Below are 24,851 nucleotides of genomic sequence, written 5' to 3' on the forward strand. Positions count from 1 at the left end.
ACTCTAAGTATGATTCATCGACCGAAAATGCCTGCAGGTCCCCTACCCTCCTGATGGAGGCCAATGCAACCAGCAGCAAAGTCAGAATCTTAAAGTCTACTGACTGCAAGGGCACAAAGGGAGCATTCTGGAGTGCTCGAAACACCAGAGCCGAACTCTCGCCAAATCAGCTGGACCACCTAGGGGTAGAGGTACCACTCTCCTGACAGCGCAGCTCGTGAGAGCTCGTCGGCCACACGGTTGAGCACACCGGGGACATGAATGGCGCAAAGCAACCTCAGATGCTTCTGACTCCAAAGGAGGAGATGGTGGGCAAGTTATGACATGCAACGGGATCATAGACCACCCTGACGGTTGATGTACGGTTGCAGTGTTGTCCATAAAGTCCAGCACATGCTTGCCTTGTAACGGCCCTTTCAGGTGGCCCAGGGCAAGGCGTACTGCTAGCAACTCGAGGCATTGGACGTGCCAATGCAGCTGGGGGCCCATCCACACCCTTGATACTGCATGCCCGTTGTACGTGGCACCCCAGCCAGTGGTAGAGGCACCTGTGAAAACCACAGCATGCTGGGACACCTGCTCTAGGGAAACTCCTGCCCGAAGAAACAAGGGGTCTGACCAAGGGTTGAAGGCTTGGTGGCATTCCGGAGCGACTCGGTATGTGCCGCATGCCATGCCCATCTCGGGACTCAGCCATGGAGCCAGTGCTGAAGCGGTCTCATATGAAGCAAACTAAGCGGGTTACTGCCGTTGCCATATGCCCCAGGAGCCTCTGAAAGAATTTGTCCTGCTGTCCTGCTTTTGAACGTATTAAAGCAACACCAACTGAGCACGTTCCTCTGTGAGGCATGCTGTCTGTAAGACTGAATCCAACTCCATACCAAAAAAAGAGATCCTCTGCACAGGAGAGGGTTTGCTCTCCCCAACTGGCTGAGGTGACTGAGCACCAAGTCCCTGTGTTCACACAACTGATCCTGAGCTGGAATGAGCCAGTCATCAAGATAGTTGAGGATGCGAACAACCTGTTCTCTCATGGGAACAAGGGCTCCCTCCACGACTTTCGCGAAGACGCGGCGAGACAGGGCCAGCCTGAAGGGTAGGACCTTGTACTGATATGCTCGACCCTCGAACGCAAAGCGCAGGAATGGCCTGTGTCGAGGGAGAATCGAGACATGAAATTACACGTCCTTCAGGTCGATCGCTGCAAACCAATCTTGGGGACGGATGCACTCGAAAATGCGTTTCTGCATGAGCATTTTCAGTGGTAGCTTGTGGAGGCTCTGATTCAAAACTCGCAGGTCCAAGATCGGTCGTAACCCACCACTTTTCTTGGGTACAACAATGAAGTATGGACTGTAGAACCCTGACCTCATATCGGCTGGAGGGACCGGCTCTTTAGCGTCTTTCGCCAGTTGGACGGTGATCTCTGCACGTAAGAAATGGGCATCTACAGCTTTCTCCTGAAAAGCAGCCACATCCATCTCCGGGTCGCCCGTCCTAGGGCCTCTTGCTCTTGGCTTTACCGCCCTTCTTGGTGGGGGCCTGGACGGGCTGGGCATCCTGCTTGCGACTGGCTCCACGGGGCCCCTTGGTTGGAGGCTGCTGCTGCGGCAGCCACAGGGGAGCACCCTCAGCGACAAGCAGGCTGAGGTGCTGTCGGCTGTGGCTGATGACCTCAGACTGCTTCTGTACAGCCGATAACTGCTGGGCAAAGTTCTCAACCGCGTCACCAAAGAGGCCGGTCTGGGACACGGGGGAATTAAGAAACCATGACTTTGTTGGTATCCCTCATGTCAGCCAGACACAGCCAGAGTTCCTGGACCACCATAGTGGACAATGCGCGACCCACCAACCACGCCATAACCTTCATCTGCAGAAGTTCCACAAGAACCTCCTGCAGGTCCTACAGTGCCTTGGCCTGATGGACCTGCAACAATGCCATAGCGTTTAGGGCAGAAGCAGCTTCCCCACAGACCTGGTAAGCCTTGCCGGTAAGATCCGATGAGTGTTTACAGGCCCGCGAAGGGAGAGATGGCTCCCCCCGCCAGGTGGAGTAAGGGCACAGTTGCATAGCAACATCCCGCTCCACAGGGGGGGATGCACATATAACCCTTCCCCGCATCGCCATCAAGGGTGCTGGGGGAGGTGGACCCACCAGAATGGTTTCAGGCAGTAAAAGGTGCCGTCCACTAGGGGTGCAATGGTTCAGATTACTCACAGTTTCTGTACGGTTCAGTATGTCAAATAAAAATAAAGAAAATAAGAACAAATAATCAAACAGCACAAATAAATTCAGTAAAGCAAAGATACAAATAAATGAAGCTTTTCAGGTTTTTCATGTATCCAGTTTTAAGGTACAGAAATTGATTAAAGTAGCTAATAAAATGTAAAAACACTGCATGTAATCTTCACTGTATAAATTAAATAAAGATCAATCATTATTAATTATTAAATTACTTTTCAGTCATGAGCAATGAGGGATTTCCTTGTCTTTTGTTGTTTGATAAACATTATAAAACACATTCAGACAGCAGGAATGCAAGGGCTGCTATCTCTTTAAGACATAATACAGTAATCAGTAGACTAATACTGAACACATGCGTTCTTTCTCGAGTGTACAAGTTAACTTAAGACATAATCGACAATGCTTGCTAGCATACTTGCCAAGACGGGAATGTTGACATAATTGAATTAAATTGAATTGAATTTGTCCGTTCAAACACAAGACTTGAAAGAGACCTCAATATTTGTGCGCTGTACACGCACTTCCGTGTGCAAGCTTCGGATGAGTGCACAAATCTTCTCACAGCACGCGCTTAAGTTTTCGAGCTTGCACCCGAATGTTTAAATTAGCAAGGCTTAAATGAGTTTAGTTTAAACGCAGATAGCAACGCGCGCTGTTCAGGTCTCACCTGCGCTCACGCGCAATCAACACTCAGGTAATGATGCCGTAAATGACTGGTCATATAAAGCATACGGCACTCGCATTTAACAAAGTTTAGGGGAAGCCAGAATGCATATCCATCGACAGAAACATACATTAGCCTAACTCTGTTTTTCTGTTTTATTTATTTTCTACAAACCATATAATAGATGCGTATGCGTCATCGGATATGAGATGAACCGCGGTGTAAGTGCGTGCCAAACCGAGTGTGCAAAACGGTATGGTTCGATTTTTTCCCGAAAACCATTTCACCCCTACCGTCCACGTACCAGTGAGTTCTTCATGCAACTCTGGGAAGAAAGGAACCAGGGTGGGTGGCTGAGAACCAGCATGCCCCCCCCCGAGATACCAATCGTCCAACCGCGAGGGCTCGGGACACAGTGGAGGATTTCACACAAGCCCGACCCTGTTGGCGGCCCGGGGAAAGCATAGCCATCATCTCCGGATCCAAATTGGGCACCATTACCATTCCCGAAGGAGGCAACTGCACCGACTCGTCATCTTCAGAAAACTAAGGCTCACCCTCCGATGCAGCTATTGACATCCCTTCATCGGGGGGATCTCCGAAGGATATGTATGGTGCACACCTTTGAGATGGCCCACCGCGCTCTACTGGCTGCAGAGTGCAAGAGGAGTGAGGGTTCCCAAAGGGTTGGTTCACCGAAGGAAGCGCGCTCACTGTAATCCTTAGATCACCAGTACCACTGCCCGAAGCAACTCTCTGAGGAGCATTGGATCGAGGCAGCGGCACTGGGACTCCGCCCCTTTGAAGGAACTGGAGTCTCGATCGCAACTCCGAGAGGTCAACTTCCCACAATGGGTACATGAATCATCCATGAACGCTGCCTCAGCGTGCTTTAAGCCCAGACATGTGACGCAGCGATCGTGACCATCCCTCGGTGCCAGGTAACGACCGCATCCAGAAACACACGAGTAGAAGATCAACTTTAGGGCTGCCCCCGACTAAAGATTTTTCATTCATTTAGGCCATTAGTCGACTAATTGCATGTTTACATTAATAAGCCATAAATCATAATAACCAGCTTTTAACTGCCTATATATGTATGTATATATATATATATATATATATATATATATATATATATATATATATACAGCTATGGAAAAAATTAAGAGACCACTCCTAGTTCAGAAATCAATGTTAAGTGGTCTCTTAATTTTTTCCATAGCTGTATATATATAGCCTAATCATAGCCTAATATAACATAGCCTAATCAGCACTCAAGCACAAGCATAAAGCTTTCCACAGTACACCAGCAAAAGTAATGATTATGAGTGTGTCGTGAAAAAAAACAGAAGATGGTTGTCTAAAGATGTTAATAATTTATTGTTTTCTGTGTTTTCGGCTGCACAACGATGCTGACTCCTCATCTCTTCAGTAGTAGATGCTCCTATATGCATGTTTCATATGGTTGACAATCTAAGAATAGTTATTTTCCATTTGAATTGGTTTGTTAAAAAGTAGACATGTCAAGCTTTCTATTGATACATTTCTCGTATTTGTGAAGCAAGTATACGCTGAGTTTCAGTTCATTTTGTGCTCAAATTCACTGAGGCCGAGACGACAGAAAGCGCATCCTGATTGTTTTCATAATTTTTCAAATGCTCAACCTTTTTGCTGTTATTGTGAGTTTACAGAAATAAAAGTAGACCATTTACAGTTTGCATTACTCTTATCTGTATGACTAAAATGGAGTATTTTAAAATGCAAAAGTGATCGCACTGGCGCCTCCATATCATGCAAAAAGAGTGCTCTCAACACAAACTCCTGGATATGCACCTAAGAATAGAGCACATTTAACTAGGACTAGGCTAACATTAGAGCGAGTGACTTGTAAAGTTGCTACTACTTGCAATTTTCAAGTGATAAGCCATATTTGAGGTCGATGAAAGATGTGCAAATGTTTGGATTTCCTGACGTTAACAATAGGCTTGTTTGAGATGCGCCTAGCATCGCCTGAAGTTCAGCCGAGAGTAGGCGGCTGCAGTGAGGGGAGGAGTGAAAAAAGTGCAGGCAAGACGGACAATTCTCCGTTCTCGTAGTGCATCAGACACCTGCGAGATCAAAGGCGGATATCGCTGGATTCACACTTGTGCGTTGTGTTGCTGATAAACTGGATGTAATTTACGTTCTGTTGCTTTTAAATGAAAATAAACATAATGAACAATACACCCAAAGTACTTGTTATTTTTTCCATTCGAAGGATGTGTGTATCAATCATTTTTATTTTAATTACAGACATGTTTTTATATATTTTTATAAATATGATAACAATCACATAACCCATAGAGAGATCGCACTGTCAGAGACTTTTGGAATATTCATATTTATATGCATAAAATCATGGTATTAGTGTTTTAAAAATCAAACATTTTAAAAGAGATCAATACATCACGGTTGTTTAAACCAATAAGCTTTAAGCTGTGTCGTCATCAAGTCGTTTCCCATCACGCTTTTGGTCAGCGCAGTCTGTGGAGAGGAACTGCGCTCGACTGCAGAATCCGATGAGGCCGCCTCGCCCTCGCGAGAGGTTTTTGACACGCGTCAGCATGACATCAGAGCAAGGGGGACCACCCTCGGACACATTTCTAACCGGCATGCATCTCACTGTGTTCACCGGTGATCGGTTCTGCGCAGAATTTGCTCATCTCAAACAAGCCTAATCTGCCTTGTCTGAAGCTTGTGTTGACGTGACCGTTATAGTGATAACAGCCAATCACATTACTTTCCAGTGTTGCACGAATGCAATTGGACGGAACCCACAATTCAGTTTGGCAATGCATGACGTCACCCATTCAAGGTAAATGAGAAGCAATAACTCCGAAGCCCCTTGTGAATGCTATGTTACCAGCCATCAGAATGGCTTTTTAGCACTCAAAAGCACACCATTACCGGCTGTGAGAACAGCCTTTTTTAAGCTGAAAGAACAGCTTTTTACTCAAAGGGCAAAAACAAACACAAACACAAAGAGAGAAAAAAAAGAGGACTTCGACCCAGCCCGCTGCTGTGCTGTACACCCGCACTGAAGAAGAGGCTTGCCATAAGACAGGAACATAACCGTTCGGCTCCGAAGTGAAAAGCTGAAGATGCAACGCACTGGCTGCTCATTAAATACCCGCACTGCGAGGCAAGCAGCTGCTGCATATGATTGCATGCCAATGTGTATTGGCTCGTTTTAGTTACACTCGAAGCTGATTAGCCGCTCTAGCGACATTCCTATTCATCGGTCTGTCGAACATGACCGACTGAATGGGAACATGTTTTTACTCCAAACTCACTTCATAACTTCAGTCGGGTGTTTGAAATAACTTCCTTTTGTGATCCATTGTGGCTTTTTATCATTGAATAAGGCAGACAATATATTATTTTATAGTTTTCTATACAGTGATAAAGGCTGTCGATTAGCTTTGCATTATAAATATACTTTATATTATTTTTTATATATTATTATATATATTTATTATTATGAAAATACAAGAGAAGGCTTGAAGAAGATAAACCATATATTGTTGCAGTCGTGTTTATTGTCTTCATGTTTAATTAGTCTTGCTTTTCTATCTTCTTTTTTTTAGCTTCAGTGATAGCTTGATGCCTTAATCCACAGAGACGGTCCATAAAAAAAAATAAAAACCCCAAAAAAAAAACACAAAGAAAACATCCATGAAAACACCATAACAAAAGCAGTAACAAACCAGGTATAAATAGACTGACACTAATGAACAAACACAAAACAGCTGGGTGCAATGAACGGGATAATGAGTCCGGGAAGTGGGTTATGGGAATTGTAGTTAAAAAGTGTGGTGAGAAGTAGTCTGTGTTGGAGTGCCCTCAGGTGGCTAAATAGGGCACTCCAACTGGTGACCATGACAATGTTATATTACTTCTGTTTTGGCGTTTCTGCATGAGGGCACCCTCTGGCTTCCCTCTAGCGCTCAGTAATGATCACTCCATACATTTTTTTGTTTTGTTTTGTTTTGTTTTTTCCACAGTGGATGCATAAGAAGCTCATATTTCATATTAAAGACATGGTTTTTTATTTTTTTTTAACTAGAAAAAATGCAATTCGATTTTTTTCCCCAAATCATGCAGCCCTACTTCATATTAGCCCCAAAACATATTTGGACACTTAAATCATGCTTAAAATGTAGGAATGGTACTAAATAACTAATTCAAAAACTTAAATAAAAAACACAAATCTTGCTTTTCTGTGTCATTTTTTCCCTCAAGTTCACACAGGTATCCTAAGTAAACTAACCACAGGTGTATTTCATCAGGGATAGTTCACCCAAAAATGAAAATTCTGTCATCATTTATTCATCCTCATGTTATTCCAAATCTGTATGACTTTCTTGAAGGAAGAAATTCTTAGATACTTCATTTTCATAATTTATTTTGTAAAATAAATGCCTCTTGGTCTAATGCAATACACTTGTATGCATGGCTTAATTGTCCAAAAATGTATTCAAACCATTCTGTTAAAGAGCATAAAACTGTCACAGAAATATTAATATGTTAAACTTAACAAGTTCAAGATAAACCCATATATCATTATGCGCTAAACGACTAAAAAGAATGGGTATAAAATCAGACATGAAAGGACAGAAAAAATAACTGTATATGATTACAATTTCAAGCCTTGAAAAATGGTGACAATCAGCAAATGGTGAAAATATGACAATCAGCAGTCAGCCTTAAGAACTTAACATTAATCTCAGTTGTTTTGTCTCTAGACAAACCACTTCACATCACATTACAGCTCACAAAAAATCTTCAGATATGCAAACGACACAGCTATTATTGGACTCATAAATACCAATGCTGTGGGAACATCATTAAAGCAGCACAAAGATAACATTCAAAAACACTATAAAGCACATTGTTTATTTTAAGCTTACTCTCAAATCTCTTGTAACACCAAAATCCCACTAAAAGATCAACCATAAAGACTTACTCCAGCTACTCTGCACTTTATGAAACAATGTACACATGAGCATCTCTCTTTAAAAGCAGCTTTACCCCACAACAATTTCTACTTTGAAAGCAATAAACCTCCAGGCTAGTGTATGCCCAGACCCTAATGCACCTGCACTTTAATACATTACATAACATGTTCATACAACCTGAACTCTTGCACTCTCCAAAAAAAATGTCCTTTAGGGGTACAACAGCTTGTCACTGGGGCTGGGGCAGTACCCTTAAAGGGACATCTTTGTGCCTTATTTACCCAAAAAAGTTCATAGTAGTGCTTTAAGGGAACATAGCTACTTGAGGTGCAAAGTTTAAAGTCCCCATGAAATCAAAATTTAAGTTTTTTAGCTTTTAGTATGAATGTGGTAGCCTTAAGGTTATCTATAATCTAGTGTGCTCCAAAGCAATGACAAAATTCACATTTAGAAGATATATATATGCTTTAGGGCTGGGCGATATATCGAATGCTTTTGTCATGCGCATTTCGTCAGTAAAGCCGGTTTCCTGATCGCAATATCGCGTTCAATATCGACGGCGATTCATATCAATATTGAACGCGATATTGCGTGGCTTATCAGTGAACTAGGGCTCTGTCTATTAAATGCCACTTCATTTGAAAGCAGGTGATGGCGATTTAGCGGCAATCAGGAAACCGGCTTTACTGACGAAATGCACGTGACAAAAGCATTCGATATATCGCCCAGCCCTAATATGCTTATAAGCATGCAAAGCATACAGTCTCTCACTTCTGCCACTATGAATCAACGATTTTGATGACATCAAGCTGCACTTCAGCTTCTCATCAGATTTTCTGTCCAATCAAATGCTCTCAAGGATCTGATTCTGAAGTGTTGTGGAACTTGCAGCGCGTTTCACTATTTGTAAGTGTTGTGACTTTTGCAGCATGTTTGTCTATTTGTAAGTGTTGTGACTTTTGCAGCATGTTTCACTATTTGTAAGTGTTGTGACTTTTGCAGCGCGTTTCACTATTTGTAAGTGTTGTGGAATTTGCAGCGCATGTGTTGTCAAACTGATGAAGATGTTTTCTTTATTTGCTGGTGTTTTTTCTATTTGCATGTGTTTTCTTGTGTTTTGGTTATGTGTTTTGCTATAGTAACAGTTTTATATTAAATCTAAAAGGGGAATCTATTACACTGTGGCTGTCATAAGCTTTCAAATGCCGCTTTGCCGAGCACAACGGCTTTGGCTAGCTGTGATATAAATGAATCACTATTGGCCATTTTTAAAAAGGGGAGGACCTGCTCAATATGTCCTGCCCTGTCTTCCTGTTTCAGAGGAAATTACGTCAACACATTGAATAACGCTGTGCGCTTTAAGGCACTTCAGTGGGCCTTTAAGGGTACTGTCCCAGTGATAAGCTCTATAGCCCTAAATGTACACATTTTGCACATTGTGCAATAAACCAAGCATATTGTACTTGATATGCAATTCTCTATGTATGTATCTGTTTGATTGGAACTGAGCCATTTGCTATGGTGTAGCCTAAAGCAAAGCAAAAACTCTCTGGTCCTTAATAATACATTTTGCCCAGTTCCGGCCCACATCTGGTGGATTACACACAGAGCAGATGTGGGCCAGATCTGGGCCGACACTATGGCCACGTTCACACAGTCATTTTTTGGGATTGACAACCGCATTTACTTACAGGTGTCTTGAAATGTCTTGAAATGTCTCGTTCACACAGCAACTTTCAGTAGCGTTTGGAACACTGTCTGTACGAACGTGCAGCGAGAGTCAAGCCTGTATTCTCTTACTAGTAACCATGATGACAGTGATCAAAGTAAAATTAAAGATGGCAACATCCATAAAACTGAAAAGTATTATCACTTTTCACTTGACAAGAGACTTACTGAACCGCGGGTTCATCCATCAAAACTTCATTAACAAACAGCAGCATGTAAACATACGCTGTTTAACTGCTGCAGTGTACACGTGTGTCACGTCCTTTACGACATCTTGCGCATACACAGCATTTGAAAAGAAACACAAAACTGACATGAGCTGCTCCGATGGAGAACAGTGACTGGATCTAACACCTTAAGATAACGCACAGCTCACATCTCTGTCGCAGTAAGTTACTGAAAGCGAAACCACACACAAAACACCAGCTCTCTCGCTCTGTATGACGTGACAGACAGCTAGTTGTCCAGTCCTGTTCCATTCATTCAGTGCGAATATTCCAGGAATGCGGTTGTGAGTCCTGAAAATTTACAGGTTTGAGTTCGGTTATAGAATGCGGTTGTCACTCCCGTAAATAACCGTACTGCGTGTGAATGCAACCGTATTAAGGACTCAAATACAGACTGACAACCGTATTCTGCTGCTGTGTGAACGTGGCCTATGTTGCTGTCAGGGTCATTATGTTTCAAAGGGTTATGGGCATTTAAAAAGTTGTTGTATAGTAGGCCTACATTAATCCATGTGTGTTCTGTAAAGGCTTCTATGTCCAGGGTTTTGCTGAGCCAGTTAGTGCCATTGCAGTTTGGGGTTCCATTTCAAACACCCTTTGTCAACCACAATGCTACCATAATTCATATCCACAAGTTTCCTACGCCCCATGAGGCCTTGCGTCAAACGTGGGAGCGTCTTCCGGTTCGAAGTAAACAAGCTGGACGTGACACTCATTCATTCAACAGTTGACAGTGATTCAAGATTTAACGATCCAAACTTGCGAACGTTTGTTTTTTACTTAAAGATTTAAGATTCAGGCATCAATATTTGAACAATGTTTTACAATAAAAAATTTTTTTACAGTAATAGTAATGTATTAATTTATGTCAGGAGTGCACATCAATCATGCTAAATCTAACTGATATTTATATTGACATAAAAAGAAAACACAGACCTATTCAGTTAGGCCTGCTTCCATTTATTTGCGATCACAAGAATGCAAAAAACAATTCCATTAAGGCTTTTAAATCTAAAGGCTTACACATTTAGAAATATATTGATAACTATGTTTACGTCACTCTTCTGAGACTTTCTATTTATTTTCCTCTAAATTATGCGATGATTGATATCCGAGGATGTTTGCGCAATCTCTCCGTCTATCCTGATCCTTTCAGCCAGAGCAACAGAGGGAGCTCATGAGAAGACAACAAGAGTTATGAGTTAAACGAGTTAACCGGAGTGTGAATCTGTTAAATATGCATTTGTCAGGAATCAACAGGCACAGGGAAGAGACAGATAAAACATTAAACCAAATAAATACACGATTATAATCACATAAGAACTGTCTTCATTCCTCAAGCAGTCTCTGATATTTTCCATAAGTGTATTATCGCAGTGGTTAACATAAGTAGCCTTTAGCATCGCATACAGTGGAAACGCGACTGGCTCTGGCACGCACGTTAGGAGTCAATAACATCATAAGGCTTTGGTGCTAGCATCAGTGACGGGAAGTAGCTACAGACAGCGGGTTGTTCATGTATTGCAGATGCTATAGTCATGCAGCAGCACTTTTGTGGAAGGTCAGTAAAGTAAAGAGCAATTAAGGGCACGAAAACTGTTTATTGTATTGTGATATTAATGTAGTAAACTGAGATGTTGTCCCTGAGCACCGTAACTACATCTCTCATAAAGATTTGAAACTTTACAAAGTAAACAATGATCCAAAAAACACTTAGCCTCTTCGCTAATTAGAACACAAAATACCATTGGTATGCTACTTCCGCCGCCTCACCGGAAGTTGTACCCACGTTCTCTTTTACAGTAGCGCCCCGCGGAAACAGGTGGATACCATTAAAGGTTCAATATGTAATATTTTCTGTCCGCTAGAGCTCACTAGAGGCCTATTCAAAACAAAGGCGTAGCTTGATGACGCCACGTTTGAGCGCGGAATCTTGGGACATGTGGTCTTAAACTCAATGGCCGGTGGAAAAGAATAGGAATTGTACTCGGGAAGAAATCATGTTCATGGATGCGATTATTAAAGTTACTGTAGTATGAAGCAGAGAAGGACTGAGTGTTGTGGGAGCTGAACAAGACCGCTGGAGCGATTGCGCAACACACGCCTCACAAGCAGCAGAACTTTTATTATGCCACAGTCGCCAGCGCCACTGTATGAGGTAACACAGCTCTGTTTATCATATTAGATACATTTAAGAGTGTTTAAAATGATTAACGTTACTTTGTGCGTTCACTTTGTGGCTGCTGTGAGACACTGTTGCACACTGCAGTAAGATAGATCGATTTTAGAATATCATATTAAATGCTGGATGGCTTGTGTTGATAAATGGAATGCAATTAATTTTAAAACGTATTGTATGATGGAGAAAATGTTGTATTACTGTTACTAAAAAATAAAGCTGCATCTGATTATGCTATGTTAGCTACTTGACAAAATAGTGTTTTTCTCTGAGGCATGGTAAAGCATGGTACTCACAAAAAATCAAGAAAATTAGATTTAAACAATAAGACTAAACGTGTTGAGCTATATAACAATAATTTGTTTTTTGTCTATAAATGTATCAAAACAGTTGTTCCATTGTCTATTAAAAACATGTAATATATTAAAGCGTCTTTGGTGTTTCCATGGTTTCTACAAAATAAATCCGGAAACCGAGGGTAACGCGGGTATGCCGCAATTAACCGGCGACTCCTCACACGTCCCGGAGCCTTGGTTAAAGTCCCCGTGAACCGGAAGTTGCAAACGACTTTTCTCCAGTGTTGTGACGTATTTCGAAATGAAACGGAATATTGAATAGAGGGCAGAGTTTTACTTTAGCGCTCCTCCTCTCCATCACCAGCTCATAGCAGACTAACGGTCGGAGGGGAGTGGTTTAAGCGTTTTCAAGATTTTGATTAAATATTACGAAGCCAAACAATTTTTTTGTGTGGATTGACTTGCATGGATGAATTGTTCACCACAAAACTAGCAATTTTAGCTAACAAAATAAATAAGGTTAATTTTGATTTCATGTGTACTTTAATATTGCAATTTTCTCACGATTTACAAATAGTTGAAAACATTTGAGATATTGTAAGTACTCAAGTGAACAAAATATATAACACTGGCCTAGTGGGTTTTGGATATTTTACTGCAAAAATATTACATATTTCACCTTTAAGGAGACTAAATCAGGGAGTCTTGTGACCTGTCATGTGAGAATTATGCTTCAACCAATTATTTTCACCATAAACAGTAGTTCCATGCACATGAGACTGTATCCATGCACAAATGCCCAAAGTTGCGGTAAAACAAAATCAATCTAATGAACAATAACTGTTTTGTTTTGTTTTGTTTTTTCCCTCCCTTGAGCACGTTTAAATACAGACGACATTTAATCGAGGGGAAGATGGGCGAGAGATTGCTCATTTCTCTGCAGTACGATAAATAACACCATGATAATAATGTATATTACATAACTCACAAATGCTGACATGGGTGGATATGGAGCCATATGCCTCAATTTGTGTTTTTTACACGACAGAAACTAACTGAAAGTGGTCGGATATTACAAAATAAAACATAAAATGACAACAGCAATTCAGCACGGCTTCGAAATGACAACTCTCACGGGAGCATAATGCAGTAACAGTAACCGTCCTTAACAATGAGCATAATGATCATATCTGTTTCCGCAGTTGAACGTCTTTTATTTAGATCGGTCTAATGCACGCGCTGATACGGCTGACAGCGCGAACCGCTCTAACGGTCACCGCTGTAACTATAGCAACATTATCTGTCAATCAGCCTCACAAACATTACACCTCAGAAATAACCAGTCGCACCTGCTGTACTCGAAATAACGATACTAGTCAGAGATATTTATTTTCATTATTCTGACCAGCCGGCTTAAATGGCTAACCCAGAGTAAGTGTTTACCTGAGGCAAAGAAAAGGCGCTGTCCTTTCTCCCTGTGCTGTGGTTTTCCAGTATAATAATACTCGGTTTTGTCGACGCTGTGCTGCTCTTTCGTAGGCGAGCGTCACAGCTCTTCTCTGATGATGCGCCCTAATGTTCAAATCACGATTTCTTTTCTGCGCTGTGGGTGAAGTTGTGGTTAAAGATGTGGGAAACTGGTTAGATTCAAATCCCAGCAGGGTTAATCTATGAACTACTGAGCCCTTGATCAAGACATTTTGGTAACACTTTACAGTACTGTTCATTAGTTAACATTAGTCAACTACATTAGTTAACATGAACTAATAATGAACTGCACTTATACAGCATTTATTAATCTTTGTTAATGTTAATTTCAACATTTACTAATACATTATTAAAAGCTTGTTAACATTAGTTAATGCACTGTGAACTAACATGAACAAAGAATGAACAACTGTATTCTCATTAACTAACACTAACAAAGATTAGTAAATACAGTAACAAATGTATTGCTCATTGTTAGTTCATGTTAGTTAATCCATTAACTAATGTTTAACAAATGACCCGTATTGTAAAGTGTTACTGACATTTTAATCTTTGGATACTCCAGGAGGGAGTATGTGAAATGCCCAACAACAATATCAAAAGAAAGAATTAAAGTGAAGCCTTCATTCATTTAAATATTAATGATTCATTTATTACTGTCAGTAAAAGGGATGTTAAGAATTCTGTAAAAATGTACTCACCCTCATGCTGTTCCAAACCAATAAGACTTCTGTTCACAATTTGTATAGGCCTATTCTCTCATCATTTTGTCCATCCCCTGAAAATCTGCACAACCAAAATTTTCAAGCTTTGAAAAAGTACAAAACAACATTATGAAAGTAATCATGAATTAGACAGTTTAATAATCTTTTGATACTTTTGAAGCAGTAGGCCTACATGTAATTAACACACTATAGATGCCATTTTGTAATATAAATATAGCCTAGTGTGAGTAATGTGTTTACAATGAAAATTACAAAATGAAAAGTGCACTTCACATACAAAAGAAGTGTGGAATGATGGACACTTCACTTAAAGGGTTGATGAAAATAATGAAAATAATTTCATATTACTCACCCTCATGTCGTTCTACACCCGTAAGGCCTTCATTCATCTTTGGAACACAAATTAAGATATTTTGATTAAATCAGATGGCTCAGTGAGGCCTGCATTCACAGCAATCACAAATTCCTCTCTCAAAGTACTAAAAACATAGCTATTTAAAACAGTACATGTGAGTTCAGTGGTTCAATATTAATATTATAAAGTGACGAGGATACTTTTTGTGCTCCAAAAAATTTTCAAAACACTGCTTCGGAGCTTTGCAAATCAAATCAGTAACTCGGAGCGCCAAAGTCACCTGATTTCAGCAGTATCGTTTCCGCACGCGTTTGACTTGCGCCTGGCGCTGAGGCAATGTTGGAGTGCGCGTCTGAACACTCTCCCGTTTTTTGTAGTTCTGCGTTTAAAGACGGTTCTGCGTTTAAATAAAACGAAATAAAATAAAATAAAAATAAAATGAAATTTCTTGTCAACAAAAAAAGTAGACAGAAAAAGCAATTGTGAGCAATTGTGGCCACCCCCTGGCTCCGCCCCTGCTCTCAAGATCCGGAAAGGTACTAAAACATATTTAAAACAGTTAATGTGAGTTCAGTAGTTCTACCTTAATATTATAAAGCGACCAGAATATTTTTTGCGTGCCAAAAAAAACCCAAAACGATTTTTCATTTTTTGATTAGACCGTCAGATTCAATGAACTATGCTAAGCTATGCTAAAAGTGGTACCGCCAGAACCGGAGATCGGCTGAATGGATTCGAAAGCGGTAAAACTCAACTGTTTAACTCTAGGGGAGTTGGACAATGAGCAAAAAAAGTGGAGTGTTCCTTTAAAACTGCATGCATGTAGGCCTATATATGCGTCACATGTCTCTGGACTAAAATATTCTGCTATGTGAGATCACAATATAAGCACAAGCTTATATGTAATTTTTTAATGCATAAATAAATGTGAGAACTGTGCATTTGTACTAGAAGATGCTAATTTTGCGTTAATTTATAAAGTACGAATAAAAATGTATCACATTTAAATGCGTAATTAATTTTACATTCTGGCATTTATGTGCTTATGACTTCCACATCAGTAAATGGGAATTCAAAAGAGAACTTTTTTTTTTTCTTTGTAGGCCTACTGAGTTTAATTTTAAGTATGATAGAACTGTTGCAATTATTTATTTTGACAATACAGAAAGTTAAACATTTAGTGTTTACTTTTTTGTTTACTTTTTGAAACAGACAAACTCAGAATTGTTGAAGAGTTCATTGATTATACATTAGTTTTATACATAAATTCAATGAAGGTTGAATGATCTTTGAACTACAGTATGTAGGTATCTGCATGTCTCATCCATGGAGATGCAACAATGAAGAACAAGAGGGGTTTTGAGAACCAGAAGTGACTGAACAAGTAGAAATTTAGCTAAAGTATGAGCCCCTTTATTAATATGCCTGCAAGTGAGGAATGATTAAAAAAAAAAGAAGAAGAAGAAGAAAAAAAAAAGGGTCAAATCCACTGAGCATTCCATGATCTCTATTACAATTAAGTAGGCTAAAAACGAACTGTATTCAGTTGTGTTGTAGGCACAGTCCAGTAGCTACATTATAATCAGACTAATTTTTATGTTTAAATAATGAATATTTCTGTGCCACCCCAGACTGGTTGCTGGCCCCTGCTTGGCCACCCCTATGAAAAAATCCTGGCTCCGCCACTGCTTGAGAGAGGAAGTACCATTGCTGTGAATGCAGGCCTCACTTAGCCATTGGATTTTATCAAAAATATCTTAATTTGTGTTCTGAAGATGAATGAAGGCCTTATGGGTTTAGAACGACATGAGGGTGAATAATAAATGACATTATTTTAATTTTTGGGTGAACTAATCCTTTAAATCCTCATACACTAACTGGTTGACTACATAGTGCATTGTAGTGCATAGTGTACAGTACGTCATTTGGAACACAACTAATGACTATTGTCAATTTTTTGGCCAAACTGGCCCCATTTACTTACGTTGTGTCTAATTTTAACCTAGATTTTTTTCATTATTATTTTATGAAAAGGGTAAACAAATGTTTGTGGTATGTTAGCCACTGCCTCAGCGGCAGAGAGACAGTTATTCTATAGATTAGCTGAATGATCCGCCTACCAGTAAGCTAACCTCAATAAAACAAAAAACTGCAGCATCCTTAGCCTCTGCCAGAAATATAAATCAAGCACCATCTCTCTCTCTTTCTCTCACCATCTCTCTGCATCAAACTCAATATGGCTGAGGCTTATAAGTCCTTTACATGCAGTCTGCAATCATATCACATGATCACATGCTGAAATTGCTGATTTGATTATATTAGTGAAAATTATTAAATCAATTAAATAGACATTTTTATATTACATATTATTTCCAAAAATTCATGTAACTTTACCATTATTTTAACATTTGTTAAGGTTCATTTATAGCAACAAACAAATTAGAACATAAGGATAGAGTAAGACTCATAGGCCGCATTTACATTGCATTTCTTGATGCCCAATTCTGATTTTGTTAACTATGCCCAATACGACCAGCTTACATCTTCTATTCAAAGTGACCCATATCTGATATGTTCATTTACACTATACACTTGGCGAAACACGGCATCCATTTCACGATTTGAAATGGATGCAGATCAAATGATAATAACTTTTGCTTTCCATAGCATCTTTAAAGGTCAGCAATACATAAAAGAGTTATGTGATCGCATTTGTTGTCGACCAGAGTTGACGTCACTCCCCATTGACAAGGGAATATCCGATCAGTCTGCTTACATGGCAGATGCAAATGCATGTATCTTATTCACATTTAGATTTATTTCCAGATATGAATGAGGCCTGAAACCAATCTGAGAATATCAGAATCCATGTGCTTTTTTCCTGTTTACATGTTTGTAGATCATATCCAGTCTGTGCCACATGGGAGAAAAAAAATGGAATTGGGTCACTTGAACCATGTAATGTAAATGCAGCCAAAGTGATGTTATTGTGAGCTTGGTAGACAGGGCCATGCAAATTGTGTAGTAACAGCACTTTTACATCTTTAGACTTCTATAACTGTATATTAATTATGCTTATGTAATCACATTAAATGTGCAGTTGCCTTTTTGTAGGTTTAAGTGACTTCAATAATTCACAGAGTATATATAAAAATATAATTTCTTTATTGGAAAATAAAAGTGCATCAGAAAATAACTCGCTTGTATCATTGCCAGGTGATTACAATGAACACAGAGTAATACAGTACACATACAAAACTACGTTTAAGAGTTAAACAACAGTTACATAAATTAGTACAATCTGTACACGGTCTTCTTACAGTATTTACACAAGGTGTATTCGTCATTGTTCAATTCTTTTCCATTCATTTGGTATTAAATAAACAGTAAACAACATAGGCAGTATCTCATTATCTGAGCCTCATTTGTTGGAATGTTTTCTTCCCAAAATACTTTGGGACTCATTTTAGATATTCATATTTGAAAGATTGGGTTCAATTAGATACAAACATTAAAAGTTATTACGTCAGTTGTTAAATATTATTCCTTGTTGTAAGGTAAAAATAATTGTAAATAAAGATGACTCAATGACATTTTACAAATTAATGGAAAAATACATATCAATTGTATGATTACATTATTGTCATTTAAATCTATTCCTGTATTGAGGAAAACGTTCTTGAAATTAACTACTCCATTAGTACACAATGTCTTAAAGGAACCGTTTACCCAAAAAATAATCATTAAAAATAATCATAATTATAATAATAATGCAAATCAATAAAAAATATGTGTAATTATTAAACCTCACAGTATTCCAAACCCAAATTATTTCTTTTTTTTTTTCTTTTTTTTCAGTGAACAAAAGGAGAATTTTTAAGGAATCTTCATTAAGCCCATCTCTATACAATAAAAGTTCATAGTGACCGAACTGTTACCGATTTAAATTTGTGTTAATTATGCAGAACTATGATATGACTTCAGAATATTTTTAATATAATGTAAAAATTTTAGTATTTCCTTTTGGGCTTTGTGGTCCTTTTCTAAGTTTTACAGATGTGGTCACTATGAATTTTTATCGTATGGAAAAGAGCTGCATCAAGATTCTTCAAAAACTCTCCTGTTGTGTTCCAAACAAAGAAAAAAGAAAAAAATAACAGTTCATAGGCTTGAAACAACATGAGGGTGAGCAAATGATGACAGAACTATAATTTTTGAGTGAACTATCCTATTAACACAAAGTTCTCAGTGCTTCAGGTCTGCTGTAGCATGACCAGTCAAACAGCCAGATGACTTCAGAGCATCACAAAATACAAACAAAAGAAGAGAAGTTTTGCAGGGCCATTATCAATGCCCACTTCATGTCAAACATTCTAGTTTTTAATGCTCACAGGACGTGAGTATTTCAGGGTTCAGTAAAACACGGAGCTGCCTCATGTGCACATGTGCTTGATTGTCAGTGTGTGTATGTTACACTGGACAGCTCCTCACATGTCATTATCATAGTCCCCAATCATTCTTCGTGAGTGTGAGGCAAGGAAGATATCGTTTTCACGGGGACAATCGTGATGACAGGAGCAGGTTTTAATAAACATCATCCTCTTCCTGAAAGTGTCGCCCTCAGGACAGCGGAACTCCACCTCGACTGTGGCGGTGGCGTGAGGTGTGCAGCAGCGGCCGTCTGTACACACCCCGCAGAACTTTGGCTTATACAGCCTGACACTCTGGCATCCAGACAACTCGAAACGCATCGCGCGCTGGCTCTTTGGGGTCCGCACACACTTCTTCCCTCTCTGTAATGGGGAAGAGGTGGGCTATTAATATTTAAGCAGTTTTTTGGATGGATTTACTGAAAAAGTAAAGGCCTGAAACAAACTCTGCATGCACGCATTAACGCATTATGCATTTTTGTGTTACCCTGACGGTAACAAACCTTAAACCTATTCAAGGAGGCGACAGAGTAAAGGCCCAGGTATACTACATTTTCCACAACTAAATCACTCTCGCATGCAGACACAAACATCGCGCTGAACAGTAAAAACTTTACTTTCAAAAAATGTTGTGCCATTAAATAGCTATAAACATGATGACAGAATTGCTCAGATTTTCTTTAGGAACCAAATTAGAAGTTGACCTGAACTGCACAACAACACATTTTACACAAATGGCCATCATAATGCAACAATGCATACTTGCATCACATTATGATTTGCAACACACTTCAGAACGCAATCACATATAAAATACTTGCATGAAGTATTTTTGGAATAAAAATCACATGACGTGAAAAAAAAAATAAAAAATTTGTGGTCATGAATTAAGAATTTGTCCCTACATTGTACACTCTAAAAAATGCTGGTTTAAAAACAACCAAAGTTGGGTTGAAAATGGACAAACCTGACAACTGGGTTGTTTGCCCCACATCCTGGGCAGTTTTATTTAACTATTTGTTGTGTCTAATTAAAAATCATACATATAATTACTAGAGGCAACAATAATAATCAAAAGGTGAACATTTATTGATAAGCAATTTAATAAATGTTTATTGTTTAATTATTATTCATTACAATTATTAATAAATGTTCATTTATTAAACATATTAATACATGTTAATTTCCAACATACTTTGGGGCCATTTTAAGCAAGCAATACAGACATTTTTAAACAATAGTTGAGTTAAATAAACCTACCCAGCACATTGAGCAAACATTTAAAGGGTTAGTTCACCCAAAAATGAAAATTATATAATTTAATACTCACCCTCGTGTCGTTCATGTCTATTTTTGGCTCACAAAAGGTATTCTCGTCACTTTATAATATTAAGGTTGAAACACTGTAGTAACATGAACTGTTTTAAATATGTTTTTAGTAGCTTTCTGGACACTGAAACAGGGAATGTTATTGCTGTCTATGGAGGCCTCACTGAACCATTGGATTTGATCAAAAATATATTTATTTGTGTTCCGAAGATCAACGAAGTTCTTACGGATGTGGGACGACATGAGGGTGAGTAATAAATGACATAATTTTCATTTTTGGGTGAACCCAACCACTGGGTTTGTCCATTTTTTAACCCAACTTGGGTTGTTTTGCATTGTTTAGCATTTTTTAGAGTGTAGTAACTACTCTTCTCATTTTAAGTAAATTGTGGCCAACTTGTACTTGTTTGTTTTCACAATATATTAATTATTTGCATCATGGCCATGATTTAACTAAATTAAAATAAGGGAACAAAGTAGTAAAACATAGCCACTAAAATGAGGAAACAATGAATAAGTCATGGGGAACGAATTCTTAATATGTGACCTCAATGTCTTTTATTTTTTCCCCTGAATATCATGTCAAGGGCTTCATAGTTTCAGCCTTAAGGCCCATTGTATACTTAATTCTCCACGTTCCGGTCCATTTAAAACACAATCACGCAAGCCTTTCAAAGTATACTCTGATCGTGAGCATGGATGGACACATCGAGGGCATGCAGACTACACAGAGGGTGAAAATTATTTTATGTTCACAGTCTGAGTGAAATGTGGATTATATTTTCAGCTTTACTTTGTGCTCTCAACCCAATCTTACCTTTATGTCCTTTTCCAGCTCTGCATGGCAGGGGCGGATCATGCACATGCGGGTCTGCCGCTCCAACTGGCATTGCTCATTGTCGTTGGTTACACGAGAAGACAAACCCATGCCACAAGTTGCAGAACATTCACTCCATTCAGTAGTCTGAACGATACAGTTGTCTCTTGCGCTCTCAGGCTGGACACTCTGATCAGTTATTTCTCTATATGCTGAAAGAAGAGAAAGTGGATGTTAAATTCATGTGCAAGTGCCAATAATTTGAAATTTAAAGCATATTGTCATGCAGAGTGGCTAGTAAAATAAGTTTGGTATAGAACAGGACCCAAATTGTGGAAATTCACAGGGCCCGGGACCATATTTCATTATATTTTATTAATAGGTGTTTCCCCTCTCCACCAGATCCAATGACAAGGCGTTTGGCAGATTGAAAGAAGGAGCAGCTGTTTCAACATAGTGAAGCAGAATGAAAGAAAATTTGACTTGCCGATTGACCTACCAGCCATTGCTGACTGGAAGGTGTCTTCTTGTGGGATCTGGTCGCACACCCACTCCTCACAGCACTTGCCAGGGATCTGGACGCGTCGTGGGTAGGGACAGTCTGGAGAGGGCAGCCGTATGTTGCTGGCACAGGTTGGCACGCAGCCAATCTCCCCATTCATGCAGACACACTGATGTTTGCAGCTGGGCTGAAACGTCTCACCACTGCGGTAAATCACGCCCCCCAGGTCACACGTCTGACCCTCTTGAGCTGCAACACATGCAACAGACATAAGACAACTTGATAACAATGACAGGCTCCCACTTGTGGACAAAAAGTGTAGTGCAATACATTCTCTCTTCTCCTCTTAACATAACAAATATGTAAAGTACATTCCAAAACACAACATATACTCACCCATACAGATGCCTGTCTCAGTGTCACTGAGCACACCATAGTCACAATACAGGTCTTTATGATGGTCACATGGCTCCAGGAAAGAGCAGGGCTCTCCTGCCTGTCGGGCACACACCTTACAGCAGCTGCAGCCGTCCAGCACTAGACTGGTGCCTACAGGACAGAAAGGGCTCTCAGCCGGGCAGTCACAGGGCTGAGAGCATTCCTGACACATCGCCTGCATAGAAACAATGACACAATGTTAGGGATTCAACTTGCAGATTTAGCAATCCCTCATAGATGCGTTCTCTCATAAATCTGTGGTAATAACAATTTTATCATAACACAGATTCCAGAGCATGCAAAAAGTTTTATTCTAAAATGTGTCTCTCTGCTTGGGACAAATTAATTGACATGATCCATGTCCATATGCAATACTCATGATGGCCACAGGGGGGATAAAATGCATTACAGATTATGTAGATTTGTAACTTGGGAAGTGATGTTTTCTGTCTAACATGTCTAACATGACATTATGTAACTATAACTATAACTATCAGTAGTATAACTATAAGAAGCATGTTTAAAATAATAAAAGGTAGAAAATATGACTGGTTTAAAATGTGACTGCTATAGCCTACTAAATATATACACAGTAAATAATAATAATACATTTTATTGCATATTTATTGAATAACACTTGTATAATAGTATACATTAAAAGTATGTAGAACTTTTTTTTTTTCATTCAAATGATTCAGTTTGCATTGAAATCACTATTTTGAGCATCACATGCGAAAACAAACCAGTATAGTGACTTACATAATCTCCTCATTAATTGTTATCATGAGACACTTTATTAGAATGCATTAAATTAAACCTAATTAGAATAATTACCCAAAACTATAGTTAAGATGTCAACCACATCCCCATCTAAATGCCTCACTCACTATAGCACGAAAATGTTTGTACACTTATTTAATTAATATGTGTATATCTCATTATGTAATTTCAACAGTAAAATAATCCATAATTAACTCACATAAGCAAATCAGCAAATTTATGTTAATTCTGCATATAGCAAAAGAGGTCCTTTTATTTTGAATATATAATTGCTGTGTTCACTCACCGTATGTATAAGCAAGCAGAGAATGATGCATGATCTGATGAATACTGTTCCAGCCATTTCCTCAAAGAGTTCCCTACAGAAGCACACTCCACGGGTTTGTTTTGGTTCTCTGATGTCTGTGATCACGGTTAGACTGCAGGACTGTAGTGAAGTGAAGAGTAGAGAGCCCCTCTTTAAATACTACCAGAATGGGGTGTAGCCCACCAGAGTCAAGCCATGCCACGCGACCCAGAGGGGTGAAAATATTTCAATTCCAGATGGTTTTCCATAATGTTTGAAAACGCAAGAGATGCTGTCGACCAGCCTTTCAATTAATCATACCACAGATTCCAGAGCGTGCACATGGGAAAAAGTCTGGTTTCTGCACATGGTTCGACTGCTGTTTATCTGAATATTAATGTAGGCCAGTCTACGGGATGGTTCAAGATGCTTTGGCAGATGAAAGATTAGAATGTTTATCAGATACTGCTGGAATGCAACAATGACATACATGTGATGTGTGAAACTATGCGTGCATGCTTCATGTTTTGGACTGGCATTAAATGGTATTGCGTTAAACAGTAAAAACAAAACAAAACAAATTTCCCACCACATGATGTCATGTTAGACAGGCCTGCGGGGCAGGATATGACACAGCCCACAATTTAATCTTTGTTGGGACAAAATTACACAGAGGACAGTGTTTTTAGTGGAAATACAAAACAAGCTCATGAAATCCGTCAGGTGCAGAGAAAGAAACATGGTAGAATGAAATTGTTTATTTTTCTCTCCTTGCAGCTATTTCCTGAAGCATGTCAGTCAGGTTTTGTATGAGAGAAAAGAGACAAAATGTGCTGAGCAAAAGCAAGTGTTCAAGCTAGACTTTCACATTTCTGAAGAAAAAGAGTCCACTCCTTGTGATATTCTGGTTTCTCCATGTCATTCCATTTCTGTGGAACACAAAAGAAGATATTTTGAACAAATATATATATATTTTTGTCCATATAATGAAAGTCAATGGAGTTCAAAATGAATAGTACTAGAATAGTACCAGGACCCCATTGACTGTCATTGTATGTAATTTTCATTTTTAGATGAACTATCCATTTAAGCATTAAAGTTTAAAGGTGCAAATAGCAGTTATTTATTCTTCATGTACTTAAAGGGTCAGTTCACCCAAAAATAAAAATTCTGTCATTTATTACTCACCCTCATGTCATTCCACACCCATAAGACCTTTGTTCATCTTCGGAACACAAATTAAGATATCTTTGATGAAATCTGATGGCTTGGTAAAGTTGCCAGCAAGATAATTAACACTTTCAGATGCCCAGAAAGCTACAAAAGACATATTTAAAACAGTTCATGTGACTGCAGTGGTTC

At 39.2% G+C, this 24,851-nt stretch overlaps 1 protein-coding gene across 2 annotated transcripts; it reads right to left on the reverse strand.

The window, feature by feature from the left end:
* Positions 1–18,227: 18,227 nt before the first annotated feature.
* On the reverse strand, positions 18,228–23,615 carry ccn2b (cellular communication network factor 2b). Of its 2 annotated transcripts, none has more exons than XM_067411572.1 (5): positions 23,490–23,615; positions 22,382–22,598; positions 21,983–22,234; positions 21,484–21,695; positions 18,228–19,700 (listed from the first exon to the last, which is right to left on the reverse strand). In XM_067411572.1, the coding sequence occupies exons 1-5, from the start codon at positions 23,544–23,546 to the stop codon at positions 19,395–19,397; spliced, it is 1,044 nt and encodes a 347-aa protein (XP_067267673.1). In that variant the 5' UTR covers positions 23,547–23,615; the 3' UTR covers positions 18,228–19,394. The 2 variants fall into 2 exon arrangements, with proteins under 2 accessions (XP_067267673.1, XP_067267672.1); XM_067411571.1 differs by having other exon boundaries at positions 21,971–22,234.
* Between the last annotated feature and the right edge of the window lie 1,236 nt (positions 23,616–24,851).

This window comes from Chanodichthys erythropterus, chromosome 15 (genome assembly GCF_024489055.1).
Source record: "Chanodichthys erythropterus isolate Z2021 chromosome 15, ASM2448905v1, whole genome shotgun sequence".
NCBI classification, from domain to species: Eukaryota; Metazoa; Chordata; class Actinopteri; order Cypriniformes; family Xenocyprididae; genus Chanodichthys; species Chanodichthys erythropterus.

Coding starts and splice junctions, on each gene's coding strand:
- ccn2b (XM_067411571.1), bottom strand. CDS start 23,546: ATGGCTGGAACAGTATTCATCAGATCATGCATCATTCTCTGCTTGCTT. Junction 22,599..23,489: donor TCTGCTTGCTTATACATACG/GTGAGTGAACAC, acceptor GTTTCTATGCAG/GCGATGTGTCAGGAATGCTC. Junction 22,235..22,381: donor TGAGACAGGCATCTGTATGG/GTGAGTATATGT, acceptor CATGTGTTGCAG/CTCAAGAGGGTCAGACGTGT.